The 14,055-nt window shown below is 40.8% G+C and overlaps 1 protein-coding gene across 3 annotated transcripts in view; it reads right to left on the bottom strand.

Moving 5' to 3' along the window:
• Positions 1 to 13,837, bottom strand: part of UBXN8 (UBX domain protein 8) — a 29,363-nt gene extending 15,526 nt beyond the window's left edge. For all 3 annotated transcript variants that reach the window (XM_058290082.2, XM_004475166.5, XM_058290083.2), the window contains exons 1-3: positions 13,570 to 13,837; positions 6,654 to 6,776; positions 3,477 to 3,553 (exon numbers count right to left, since the gene is read on the bottom strand). In XM_058290082.2, coding sequence (XP_058146065.1) covers positions 3,477 to 3,553; positions 6,654 to 6,776; positions 13,570 to 13,657 — 288 coding nt within the window. In that variant the 5' untranslated portion in view covers positions 13,658 to 13,837. The remainder of the gene's footprint in view (positions 1 to 3,476; positions 3,554 to 6,653; positions 6,777 to 13,569) is intronic.
• Between the last annotated feature and the right edge of the window lie 218 nt (positions 13,838 to 14,055).

Here is a 14,055-nt window from a genome sequence, read left to right as displayed (position 1 = left end):
TGGAATGAATATGTGAATTAAAAGGCAGGCAAAGACACTATATTTTCTGTAATTCTAGAGTTGAAGAGTTGACTTCTTTTGGGATATACTCCTTCTATACTAAAGGTAAAAGCAAATAAAGTATTGCCCTGTTATTAAAAACAACAACAACAAAGTTCAAATGTTGTGGTTGAATGGTAGTCCGTATATATATCATTTAATGTGTTTTTTTTTAAAGATTTATTTTTTAAAATTTATTTCTCTCCCCTTCTCTGCCCGCCCCCCAGTTGTCTGCTCTCTGTGTCCATTCACTGTGTGTTCTTCTGTGTCTGCTTGTATTCTTGTCAGTGGCACCTGGAATCTGTGTATCTTTTTGTTGCATCACCTTGATGTGTCAGCTCTCCGTGTGCATGGCACCATTCCTGGTCAGGCTGCACTTTCTTTCGTGCTGGGTGGCTCTCCTTACGGGGCACACTCCTTGTGCATGGGGCTCCCCTAAGCGGGGGACACCCCTGCATGGCAGGGCACTCCTTGCGCACATCAGCACTGCCCATGGACCAGCCCCACACGGGTCAGGAGGCCCTGGGTTTGAACCTTGGACCTCCCATGTGGTACGCAGACACCCTATCTATTGGGCCAAATCCGCTTCCCTTAATGTGGTTTTGGTGCATCAAAAACTTACTAGGAGCTAAGGATATGCTGGGGATTAAATCATGTCCCCCATAAAGAAATGGTTACGTCTCAATCTCCCTGAACTCCACCCCAGTTCTAGTGGTATGAACACATTTGTAACTAGGACCGTTGAAGATTTTATTACTAGTTTGTGCATAGGATCTTCGAAGCTCCTATTTAGATGAGGCCTAATTGAATTAGGGTGAACCTTAATCCATTTGACAGGCATCTTTTTAAGTGAAGGAAACTAGACATGGAGGTAAAAAGCCACAAGTCAGCAGAAACCAGAGAAGCAGACTCAAGAGGGGAGAGGGATCACCCCGTGATGAGGGACTGCTGGAATGCTACAGACTGAGAAAGAAAGCCCTGCCAGTACCTTGTTGTCAGCCTCCAGAACTGTGAGATAATAAATTCCTATTGTTTAAGCCAACCAGCGTGAGCTGTGTGTCACAGCAACACTGGCAAAGTAGGCAGTTTTTGGTACTGGAAAGTAGGGTGCTTCTGTTACAAAAGGCTTTGGAATTACGTAATGGGGAGAGGATGAAGAATTTCGAAGTACTTGAAAGAAAATGCCTGAATTGTTTTTGTAGAAGTTTTTCTTCTCTTAGAGAATACACAGATGGTCATTAACAAAATATGGACATTAAATGTACTTCCGGTGAGTTCTTGGAAGGAAATGATGAATTAGAAACTGGAGGAAAAGTGATACTTATTTTATGGTGGCAGAGAACTTGATGAAACTGTTCTGATGTTGGATGGCAGGCAGAACTTTTAAGTGATGAATATGGATATTTAGCTGAGGAGATTTCCAAGCAAAGTGTAAAAGGTGCAGCCTGGATTCTCCTTGCTACTTATAGTAAAATTAGATAGCAAAGGGATAAACTGAGGACTAACCTGTTAAGCAAAAGGAACCAGGACTTGATGACTTGGAAAATTCTCAGCATAGCATGCTCTGAGATTAGGAGTGGCTCTCTCAGCACCCTCCTGAGCTCCCAGGAGGTGGGTTCCCAGAGAACAGGCTTTGCTGAGGGTGTGGGAGAACAACCCTCTGATAAAGAAGGTGTGGCTGAACAGCTGTTTGCTGAAGAGATTAGGCAAATGACTCATGGGCCCAGTCATCAATCTTGGAGGAAGTCAGGATTGGAAATGCAATTATCCGGAAAGGATCTGTGGAAGGTCCTTTTGTCTTGAGTGCATGGATTCCCTAATTTGCAAGGAAAGCTGACAAGGTTTTTGAGAATTTGATATGAGCAGAAGCACTACCAGCCTTGAGTGAAAGGGAGAGAGATGGGATGAAATGAAGGAGAAATAACTTCAAGGGTAGAACCGTGGAACCAGAGGTCTGGGCCAAGAGACGGACCACCAACAAGGACTTTGGATAGGGCAGGTCTTTGGCCTTGGCATTTGGAGAGGGAAGGGCAGGGCCAGAGGGCAAACCCCAACGTTTGGAAAGGACACACCCCAGAGCATTTGGAAAGGGCAAGCCCACAGGAGCATTTGGAAGGGGTGGGTCGTCTGCCCTGGTGTTCCGGGAGAGGCTGCTGGCCTGGTGCTCTGAGAGGGTGGGGCAGGCCCAGGGGACAAAGCACTGAACCACAGATGACTCTCAGTTGAATTTGATAGCGTTTGCCCTGCTGGGTTTCAGATTTGCTTGGGACCCATGACGCCTTTCTTCCTTCCAATTTCTCCCTTCTGGAATGGTACTATCTATCCTATGCCTGTCCCAACATTGTATTCTGAAAGCAGAGAACTTGTTTTTGGGGTGTCACAGATCCACAGATGGAGAGGAATTTTGCTCCAGGACAAACCACACCCATTACTGATTTGGACTTGGAGTTGTTACTGAAATGCTTTAAGGCTCTGGGGATGTTGGGATGGGATCTTGCACACGAGACGAACAGGACTTTCTAGAGGGTCAACCCGATTAAAAAGGCCAGGACTTGAATAAACATTTCTACCAAGAAGATATGCAAATGTCCAATAAACACATCAAAACACACTCAAAACCTTTAGTCATTTGAAATGCAAATCAAAACCATTACAACAAGCTACTACACATCCATCAGGATGGTATAATTTTTAAAATGTATTGACGAGGATGTGGAAATATTGGAACCATTGTGCATTCCCAGCGGGAATGTAAAATGGTGAAGCTGCTATTGAAAGCAGACTGGTGGTTCTTCAGAAAGCTAAACGTACTATTACCATGACTAAGCAATTCCATTCCTATGTAGACTCCAAAGAATTGAAAACCGGTACTCCAACACATACTTGTACACCAATGTTCATAGCAGCACTGTTCACAATGGCTAAAAGGTAGAAACAATCCAAATGTTCATCAACAGATGAATGGAGAAACAAACTGTGGTATAACCATCTATGGAGTATTATTTCCAGAAAAAGGAATAACATACTAATAGCTGGTACATCATGGATAAACTTGAAAACATTATGCTAAGTGAAAGAAGACAGATACAAAATGCCACGTGTTGTATGATTCCATGTTTATGAACTATCCAAAATAGGTAAATCCACAGAGACAGAGAGAGCTGACTGGTAGTTACCAGGGGCTGGGGACAAATGGAGAGTGACTGCTTCATTGGCATGGGGTTTTCTTTTGTTTTGGAACTAAATAGAGGGAGTGGTTGTACAATATTACCAATGTCCACTGGATGGTTCACTTTAAAAACGTTACTATTACATTGAATAATTTCACCTCAACAAAAAACTTAGTCTTGGCACAAACATAGAAAGCAACAGACCTCAATTTTAAATGCCCCAGATATTTCTGTATTCTTTTTGTATGTCTAGAAGTAATGCTTTACCTGTTCACTCTGTGCCTCTTGTTGTTTATTTCGCACAAGCTTTTGCATTTTCTCATTCTTCTCTTCTTCTTCTTCTTCTAACACATCAAAGCATAAAAATGCTTTTTAATTTCAAAGTATCAATAAGTTGAACGCTACTTTCCCTGAAAACAGTCTGTACATTTTAACATTGTGGGAGAGATAAGAAGCCTTACGTAACATTACATTTTTCAAATCAAGAAACAGATTCAGACAGGCAGCTGAAATAAAGAAATCTAAAAGAAAAGGCTGTAATAAAAGCTCTGTTCTGAAACAAAAATTCTCTGACAGGTTATTTCTATTATATGTCATAGTTCTGGCAGGGAGTCGGCAGGAATGAATCTGGTGGGTTTTCTTCTGTGGGCCCCCAACGGGGCTTCAGGAGCTCCACAGAGCGGCGCGGTGCCCAGCACTGGGCACGAAGAGCGCAGCGCTGCACTGCAGGCAGGAAGGCTGCCCCTCAGTCACCCCTGAAGGTGACTTGGAAACCACACGCACAGTTCCCAAGGCAGGGTGTGCCCAACAGCTCCTAGATGCCTGAACCCGTCGTCATCCCTGGCCATCAGAGGAAGCACGTCTGCTGTTGCAGCCATAATGACGTTCAAGAGAGTTCACAAATATTAAAAAATGTACCAGAAACGGCATTCCCCTGAGGAATGACCCATCTCTTAGGAAAATACATCCTTTGAACAGCCTCGCTCCTTAAATAGTTGCTTTCTCATCTGTCAGCAACTTGATCGCTGTGGCAGTAAACATTTTTTCAAGTTTAAAACACAAAGATTAGGGCAGGAAAGGGCAATAAAAAATTGGAAGGCCCAATTTGGCCACTAACTTGTTACGTGATCAGTCAGTGAACTTAAGACTCCTTCCAAACTCAGAGTCAAAGAATATAAACTTTAAATAAATCAATAGCAGGGGATAATTCTTAAAGTCAATGAGAACTGACAGCTTCTGAACTTTGTGTGTGTGTGTGTGTTCCAGTAAACTTTTTTTTTGTCTTTATTTTTTTAATATTACATTCAAAAAATATGAGGTCCCCATATACCCCCCGCCTCATCCCACTGCTCCCCCCATAACAACAACCTCCTCCATCATCATGAGACATTCGCTGCATTTGGTGAATACATCTCTGAGCACTGCTGCACCTCATGGCCAATGGTCCACACCATAGCCCACACTCTCCCACATTCCACCCAGTGGGCCATGGGGGACATACAATGTCCAGTAACTGTCCCCGCAGCACCACCCAAGACAACTCCAAGTCCCGAAAATGCCCCTACATCTCATCTCTTCCTCCTACTCCCTACCCCCAGCAGCCACCATGGCCACTTTCTCCACACCAATGCCACATTTTCTTCGATTACTAATCACAATAGTTCATGAATAGAATACGGAACTTTTGATATACCTCATTTTGCAAGCATTTTACAAAATAAGGAGGATTAAAGTTTGGGATGAATCTGAAGACTTGTATCTCAATACCTAATGACAGGGAAGCAGACTTGGCCCAATGGATAGGGCATCTGCCTACCACCTGGGAGGTCCGCAGTTCAAACCCTGGGCCTCCTTGACCCGTGTGGAGCTGGCCCACGGGCAGTGCTGATGCACGCAAGGAGTGCCCTGCCACGCAGGGGTGTCCCCCTGTAGGGGAGCCCCACAGTGCAAGGAGTGCACCCCGTAAAGAGAGCCTCCTGTGCAAAAGAAAGTTCAGCCTGCCCAGGAATGGTGCCACACACACGGAGAACTGACACAACAAGATGATGCAACAAAAAGAAACACAGATTCCTGGTGCCACTGATAAGGATAAAAGTGGTCACAGAAGAACATACAGCAAATGGACACAGACAGCAGACAACTAGGGGCGGGGGGGGTAATAAATTTAAAAAAAAATAAATCTTTGAAAAAAAAAATACCTAATGACAGTAGGGAAGACAGAACATGTGTGAGAAAGCTGATATTTTATTCATTTGAAGAAAATGTTACTATAATTAGGCTCTAGACAGTCTTAAATATGATTACATAACAGAGTTACAACCTTCAGTAGTGACTGTCTCAAAGTTATCAACCCAAAAATGTGCCAAAAGGATTTCAACTACAACAACATAAATGTACAACTTAAAGTACAGACACATGACAAGTGCACATTTCCCTTAATTGTGAAACACAGAATATCTGACCTGGTAGTTTAATGTATACAGCAGATACCCTTCCTGGTATCAAAAATGCATTTAACACAAACTTTCTAAGAGAAGTTACAAAACTCTTATTTAATTTCCCAGGTGAGCAATTTGAAGTATAAAAGATGAAATAATTTATTAAAAGAAGAAAAAAATTTTCTAAAATCTTCAACTGTGAGAACCTGAAACTCCCACATATTTAATGCTTAGGCTGAATAAGTGTAAGCTTCTAAGATTATGGTTTTATGCACAGTTGATTTGAAAGGGTTATAAATGAAACACTGCTTATTTTCCTTTATACTTACTTACAAAAATAAAGAGCAAAATAAAACACAATTTAATTCACTATCGGCAAATTTCTAATAGCATATAAGAATATAGGCTTCAGTTTTATGATTCATCTGTTCTGGGGCTAATTACAATATTGTTTTAAAAGGTTTCTAGAACTCACAAATTTGTGCATATCAAAACAAAACGAAAAGAAGAACAAGCATGATTTACTAAAATTTAGAGTACTTAACTGTATAACAAGATATAAGGGCCTCAATAAATTTTCTAAAACGAAATGAAAAATAAATTAAGGGTGAAAAGACTAGTCTAGAGATTAATGGTAGATACATTTACCATTTGTAGACTAGTGTATAAACTCTAGGTGCCAAACTGCAGTTAAACTGCACAAATAGACAATTAAATCTAAAATTAGGGAATTAATAATTATCAATTTAGAAATGATAGTTTCCAATGTATATATAAGAATACCCACAATTTTTAAATAAAAATAATAGGATTTATAGTCCCTTCAAAATAATCATGACAAAGTTGTAATGATTCATCTATCTTGAAATTACACATCATAAATTAATTAAAAGTAAATAAAATAAAAGACAAATTATTAAAATGGTTCTTAATGAAGTTCTAGAATAAACAAAGAAAAAATTTGAGTAGAAAAGTATTAAGAGGGTATCATAAAGAATAAACTTACCTTTCAGATAAACTTCGGAAGATTTAAATGAGTTAACCCATGAGGTAGTCACAGAAATGATCAAAGTAAGAAGAGCAAGCAATAAGAAAATCCGGCCACACAGCAAAATGAAATCTTTAATTCCTTATAAAGGAAAAAAAAAAGTACAATTAAAATTTAAAATATTTTTCTTAATATTAATTATAAATCATAATACATTGGAAGATTATTTGTACTGAAAGTATACTAAAAGTTATTTTATGCAACTGCCTTAATTATTTTCATATAATGTTCTCTTTTGTGCAATAAAATTCATAATAGTTGTCATTAACAGAATAAGTTTCAGAAAATAAACATCTGAAACAAGCATCTTCTGTTTTAGGAATACAGGTAAAGTTAAGAGTGACTGGCTACATTATAACTATTATGACTATCATAATGAATAAGCTCTGGTTTCCTTTTCTCTGAGAAGGGAAAATCACACACATAATTAGGAATTAAATTGTGACAGTGTCAACTTGTCAAGTCCTAGTTCTATTTTAAAACTCATTCCCACTTGTGATGGCTAATTGCATGTGCCAGCCTGGTTAGGTGAAGGTGCCCAGTTGTTTGGGCAAGCCAGCACTCGCCTCTTTGTTACTGTGAGGTTATTTTGTAGATGGAACAGCATCTGGAGTCAGGTGATTGCAGCTAAACTGACTGCATCCACAAACAATAAAGGAGATCACTTTCAGCAGTGAGGGGTCTCCGCAGCCAATCAGGTCTTAAGACAGAAGTGAGGCTCTCAGCGGTCAGGAAGAACGCCTGCCCCTTCTGCAGCCAGCCTCTTCTGGGGAATACAACTTCACCTGCAGAGTTTCTAGCTTGTGGCCCTATACAGAATTTAGACTTGACAACCCCATGGCTGTGTGAGCCAACTCCTATAAGTAAATCTCTTAATATTTGGATCTCTCTCCTCTCTATTGCTCTCTCTCTCCTGTTGGTTTTGTTTCTCTAGAGAACTCTAATATACCACTGAAACACTAAATTCTTATTTCTTATGGTAAAATTCTTCAACTGTGTGCTTCTCTATTTCTCAATATTTATAAAGTCATTGGTAAGTAAAATTACCATTGACATGTATGCCTAGAAGAAGTAAAAATTCAGCATTTAGTCTTGTATCACAATAGTTTAAGATCTAAGATGAAAATTAAATCAGTAAAAATGTACACAAGTACTTACTTTGAGAATATATTTTGCTAAGTGGTGAAAGAAGGGAGATTAAAAGTTGGATTAAAAATGGTTCTAAAGTGGATGTCGCTCAAGCAGCTGGGAGGTCCTGGGTTCGGTTCCCAGTGCCTCCTAAAGAAGGTGAGCAGATGCAATGAGCTGACACAACAAACTGGGAGCAGATGTGGCTCAAGTGGTTGTGCACCCGCCTCTCACATGGGAGGTCCCAGGTTTGGTTCCTGGTACCTCATAAAGAAGACGAGCAGAGACAATGAGCAGACACAATGAACAGAGACAATGAGCAGACAGACAACAGAGCCATCTAAGGGGGGAAAAATGGTTTTTAACATCTTAAAGATCTTGTGGTAGGTGGTGGTTTCTTGGACCTTATACCCAAAGCACAAGCAATAAAAGAAAATAGAAACTAATAGGGCCTTCTCAAAATTAAACACTTCTGTACCTCAAAGGACTTTGTCAAAAGGATGAAAAGGCAGCCAATTCAATGGGAGAAAACATTTGGAAATCATATATCCAATAAGGGTTTAAGACCCATGATATACAGAGATGCTACAACTCAACAATAAAAAGAAACCCAGTTTAAAATTGGGCAAAAGACTTGAATAAACATTTGTCCAGAGAAGAAATACAAATGATAAAAAAACACATGAAAAAATGTTCAACATCACTAGAGATTAGGGAAATGAAAATCAAAATTATAATGATTCACACCTATTAGAATGGCCACTATTAAAAAGACAGAAAACTACAAGTGTTGAAGAGGATGTGGAGAGATAGGAACACTTATTCACTGTTGGTGGGAATGCAGAATGGTACAGCCACTGTGGAGGACTGTGTGGCATTCCTAAAAGAGTTGAATATAAATTTGCCATGTGAGCCAGCAATACCACTACCAGATATACGCTCAGAAGAACTGAGAGCAGTGACGTGAACAGACATCTGCACACTAATGTTCATTGCAGTGTTATTCACGATTGCCAAAAGATGGAAATCCAGGTGTCCATCAACCAATGAATGGATAAACAAACTGTGATATATACACAAGATGGAATATTATGCAGCAGTAAGAAGAAATGAAGTCATAAAGCATATGACAACACAGATGAACCTGAAGGACATTATGCTAAGTGAAGCAAGCCAGACATAAAAGGATAATGTCTGACTACACTAAATATATTGTATAATCTCATGGAATTAATAACTTGAATACGGGTCACCAGGGAATAGGTTATAGAGAATGGAAAGCTGAGGGTTGACTTGTGTAGAGTTGGTAAAAAAGATGTGTGTTAATCTTTGGAAATGAATAGAAAAGGTGAAAGCAACATAACATCTGTACTAACAGTGCTATTATATGGGTATGACAGTGGTCAAAAGGGAAAGTCTAAGGTCATGTACATTACTAAAAGGAAAGCTGAAAAATGTAGGATGGGAATGTATAGCATAGTAAATGTGAAATATCAGTAAAATTGCATATATGACTGTTTTTCTTTGAAACTGAACATAGGTTAATGTTACAAGATGATAATATCAGACAAAAAATATGCTAAGTGAAAATAATACAGGAGAGAAGATGTGGGTGGAGGTATAATTGAAACAAGATTGTATAAAGGTTGGTAATTGTTAAAGCTGGGTGATGGTACAAGGAGGTTCATTATATTATTCTCTATGTTTGAGATTTTTTCATAATAAAAGACTTAAACCACACACAAAAAATGGTTTCTACCCTACAGGAGTTTTTAGGATTTTTATTTTATTTTATTTATTTATTTTTAAAAGGTTATTTTTTATTTATTTCTCCCCCCTCCCCTAGTTGTCTGCTTTCGGTATCCATTTGCTGTGTTCTTCTGTGACCACTTCTATCCTTATCAGCGGTACCGGGAATCTGTGTTTCTTTTTGTTGTGTCATCTTGCTGTGTCAGCTCTCTCTGTGTGCGGCGCCATTCTTGGGCAGGCTGCACTTTCTTTCGCGCTGGGTGGCTCTCCTTACGGGGTGCGCTCCTTGCACATGGGGCTCCCCTACGCGGGGGATACCCCTGCGTGGCAGGGCACTCCTTGCACACATCAGCACTGCGCATGGGCCAGCTCCACACGGGTCAAGGAGGCCCGGGGTTTGAACCGTGGACCTCCCATGTGGTAGGTGGATGCCCTAACCACTGGGCCAAGTCCGCTTCCCTTATTTTATTTTTAAAAATGATATGGCAGAGATATGGAGGAACCATCCTACCAATGTGATCATGTATGGTAGTTAAATCATTTAGCGAAAAACAAAGAATATAATATGGTTACATATTATTATAGTGAGTATACTTAACGCTGCTGATTTATAAATGTAAATGTGGTTGAAAGGGGTAGTCTAGGGAGGTTAAAGAGGGAGAGAGGGAGAGAGGGAAAGAGAGAGAGAATGATAATTAAATGCAATACATGATCCTGGATTAGATCTAATAATGGAGAGGAAAATGCCCCAAAGGACATTACTGAAACTGAATAAACTGGAATATGGACTGTATACCTTAATGTTAAATTGCTTTAACGTGATATAATTAAGTAGTTACATAAGTGAGTGTTCCTAGTCTAAGGAAATATATATGGCAGTGTTAAGTATTAGAAGAGAATGATGTATGCAACCTACTCTCAAATGTTGAGAAGATAGATAGATATAGATAAATAAATACAGATGATAGGTAGCCATAATTAGATCAAATGACACACCAAATGTAGCAAAATGCTAATGGTTGGTAAATCTGGGTATCTGCATGGGGGTACGCTGGCATTCCATGTATTGTTTTTGTGTTAATTTTGTAAATCCATGTAAGTCTGAAATTATTTCAAAATAAAAAGTTTAAAAAAAAGTCACATGGCAGAGGTACAGAGGAACTATCTTACCAGTGTGATCAGGTCTGGTAGGTACGTCAATTAACTAAAGGAATGAAGGAAGATTATTTAAAATTTTTATATTCAGACTTAAAATACTTTAAACTGAAAACAGATATATGTAATCCTTAAAAAAGAAACAATTAAAAATTGCTTAAGGAAGAAATACAATTTTTTTTGTATCATCTCTCTCCAACTTTTGACAGCAACAACTACTGAACAGGTAATGTTCAGGTAGTTTAAAATCAGGACATCCTCCAACACCAGTACCTTGGTGCATACCCTCCAAGTAAAAATTTTAAAATTAAGTTGATTTTTTAAATTCCTACTCTCAAAGGCCCATAAGAAGGACACTTCAGAGAATAACAAATGTGAAGAAACACTCTTAAAATATGTAGCTGAAGTACAAGTAAATTATATTGGCAATGAAGGCTTTTACATAGTAGAAACAGATAGGGATTATTTTTCTATGTTTAGCAATACAGCGTAGTTTGGAAGTTCCACTTTTCCCTCTGGGAACTCAATTTGGGGCAGCTGCTAAGAGTAGCAGTATCTGTAAGTAATGTTCCACATAAAACATAAAGCACAGCCGCCAGCTGTCACACTGGGATGTATGATTTATAAAACAGACTTATATACTGTTATTATTTGGAGAACCCAATATCAAGAAACCAAAGGGGGAAGTGGATTTGGGCCAATGGATAGGGCTTCCGCCTACCACACGGGAGGTCCAAGGTTCAAACCCCGGGCCTCCTGACCCATGTGGTGAGCTGGCCCATGTGCAGTGCTGATGCACGCAAGGAGTGCCATGCCACGCGGGGGTGTCACCCGCATGGGGGACCCCCACGAACAAGGAATGCACCCCGTAAGGAGAGCCACCCAGTGCAAAAAAAGTGCAACCTGCCCAGGAATGGCACCACACACGCAGAGAGCTGATGCAGCAAGATGACACAACAAAAAGAGACATAGGTGCTGCTGACACTATTTCAGGTGCTGCTGACACGAATACAAGCGGACACAGAAGAACACACAGTGAATGGACACAGAGAGCAGACATGGGGGGGGGAGAGAAATCAACAAAAATAAATAAATCTCTTAAAAAAAAAGAAACCAAAGGAAACTAACACCAGTTCACAGAGAGAAGATACTAGTCAAAAGGAATCCATCAAGTGAAAATTCCAAGAACCAGAAGGAAATGCTGTCTTCAGCCTAGGTGCATGGTTTAGAATTCCTGGTCTAATTTTTATTAAATTAGACATTATGATAGGTTTTGGGAATACAAAAATAAATTTTAAAAATTTAAAATAAAAATAAAAATTGTTTGTGGTCTTTTTGCTCTCAAGAAGTTATCCCCCTGGGGTCAGAAGTGATCACGTGAGCAGAATTCCTTCCGACCCCTCAGTAACCATCTTCTCATTGACTAGTGATTCAATTATTTGTGCAAAGTAGGAGATTATAGATGAGCAGAGTAGGAATAGATGCTGTAAAGGTTAATGGAGCAAGTAACTTTTGTAACAGATGAATGTGAAGTTAACATTCTTTTATTTCATTTTGATAAAGGTTTGGTTGGGGGGATGGGTTCTCTGCAAATGCTTAGAAAAAACATTTTGTTGAATTTCCTATTTCAAGCAACATTTCTGTATCTGACTCTCTGGCGAAAGGGAAGGTGGAGAAGCAGGGTGGAGATACACAAAGCTAAGGTTCATCATCGTCTCTACCCTTAGAACTCAATAAGGGAGACAAGACATGTAAACTGAACATTAATATTTCCAAACCGAACTCCTGATTCTCCGTTCTCCTCAGTAATCCTGTTTCTTCTTCTCAATGGCACTCTGACTACCTAGAGTTGTTCAACACCATCTGTGGAAATCAATCTTGAATCTTTTCCTCTCAACCAAAACGTCAACCCATCAACAAGGTCTCTTCATTCTACTTCCTCAATAATCCCAAATCTGTCCACATTTCATCTCTCTGTTCATCCAGGCTATCATTACTACTTGCCTACTTCAAACACCTAACTTGCCTTACTGCTTCTACTACAGCTTTTCAAATTTTATCCACACAGAATCCAGAGTGACCTTTAAACAACCTTAGGAAAGACACTTTTCCATGTATCTGATTCTTAACTGTAAAATGGGAATTATAAAAGTATCTACCCCCTATGGCTGTGGTGCAGATTAAATGAAATAATGATAAACATCACATGTTTGGATTACAACAGGGGCTCAATAAATGTTATCATCTTGAGCCAGTCTCCACCTTACTCTCCTCGATCCAGCCAATGTCCTTCATCCCGTTCCTGTAACATGTCACAATCACATATGCCTGGAATGTTCTTCCTCTGGTTTTTCACAGGGATGGCTCCTAACCATCCTTCAAATCTCAGCTAAAATACCTCAGAAAGCCTTCATCAAATCACTATGATTGTGCCCGTGGGGGCATGCGGGGCAATTTGAAAGTAGTCTGCGTCTCTGTGTCTGGGATTTTAGCCTTGGTCCTTCCACTCGAAAAACTTCCCCAGAGCTTGTAACATGTACGCCGGGAGCCTGGTGCCAAGCCCGACCTAGAGTGGGCATTCACTGTGAGAACAGCTAAGCCTGGAGGGAAAGTCCTCCCGCGAAGTTCACCCCAGCTCCCGCCTCAGCCCCACAACCCCGGGAGACCCGCTCCCAGCAGGGTCCGCCAGGCCGGCGCCGGAAGCGGGGCCGGGCGCGGTGCAGCCTGGGAGCCGTAGTCAAAGCCGCCCTTGGGCAACGCGGCCTTCAAGATAAGAAATTCTAAGCGACCTACGTGGGTCAGGACACCGGGTGAGAGGCAGAGGGCAAAAGTCAACGCTTACCTAGATCCGGGCTACCACGTCGGAGTTCCAGGCACAAGAGGGGGAGAACAGAGAGAAGGAAAACACCAAGGACCCCACGGGAAGCCATTGTGGCGGGACCCCCGCGCCAGGGCCCGCCCCTTCCGGTCGCGCCTTCCTCTCTGGGGCGGGTGGCGCTCTTCCTAAGGGAGGGATTTGGGGCCAGAGCTGGACCTTAAAGGGGACTCCTCGGTCGGCCTGAGAGGAGTCCCTCTGGTTTTGAACTCATAGTCTGAAGCCGTTTTTAGGAGAAACACAGGTCACCCCCTCCTGTCACAGGTTGTTCCGGGGAGGCACCGCCTCTCGGGCGTCGGGCCACGCCAGGTGCCGTGAAGCCAGTGTGTGAGCTCGAGGTCGGCGGCGCCTGCGCCTTTGGTAAAGCCGGAGTTCTCTCTCAAGAGTAAAATACCTTCCCTGTTCATGGATAGGAAGACTAAATATTATTAAGATGTCTATCCTACCAAAACT

The sequence above is a fragment of the Dasypus novemcinctus genome, chromosome 29 (assembly GCF_030445035.2).
Source record: "Dasypus novemcinctus isolate mDasNov1 chromosome 29, mDasNov1.1.hap2, whole genome shotgun sequence".
NCBI classification, from domain to species: Eukaryota; Metazoa; Chordata; class Mammalia; order Cingulata; family Dasypodidae; genus Dasypus; species Dasypus novemcinctus.
This window is presented reverse-complemented; position numbering and strand designations above follow the sequence as displayed.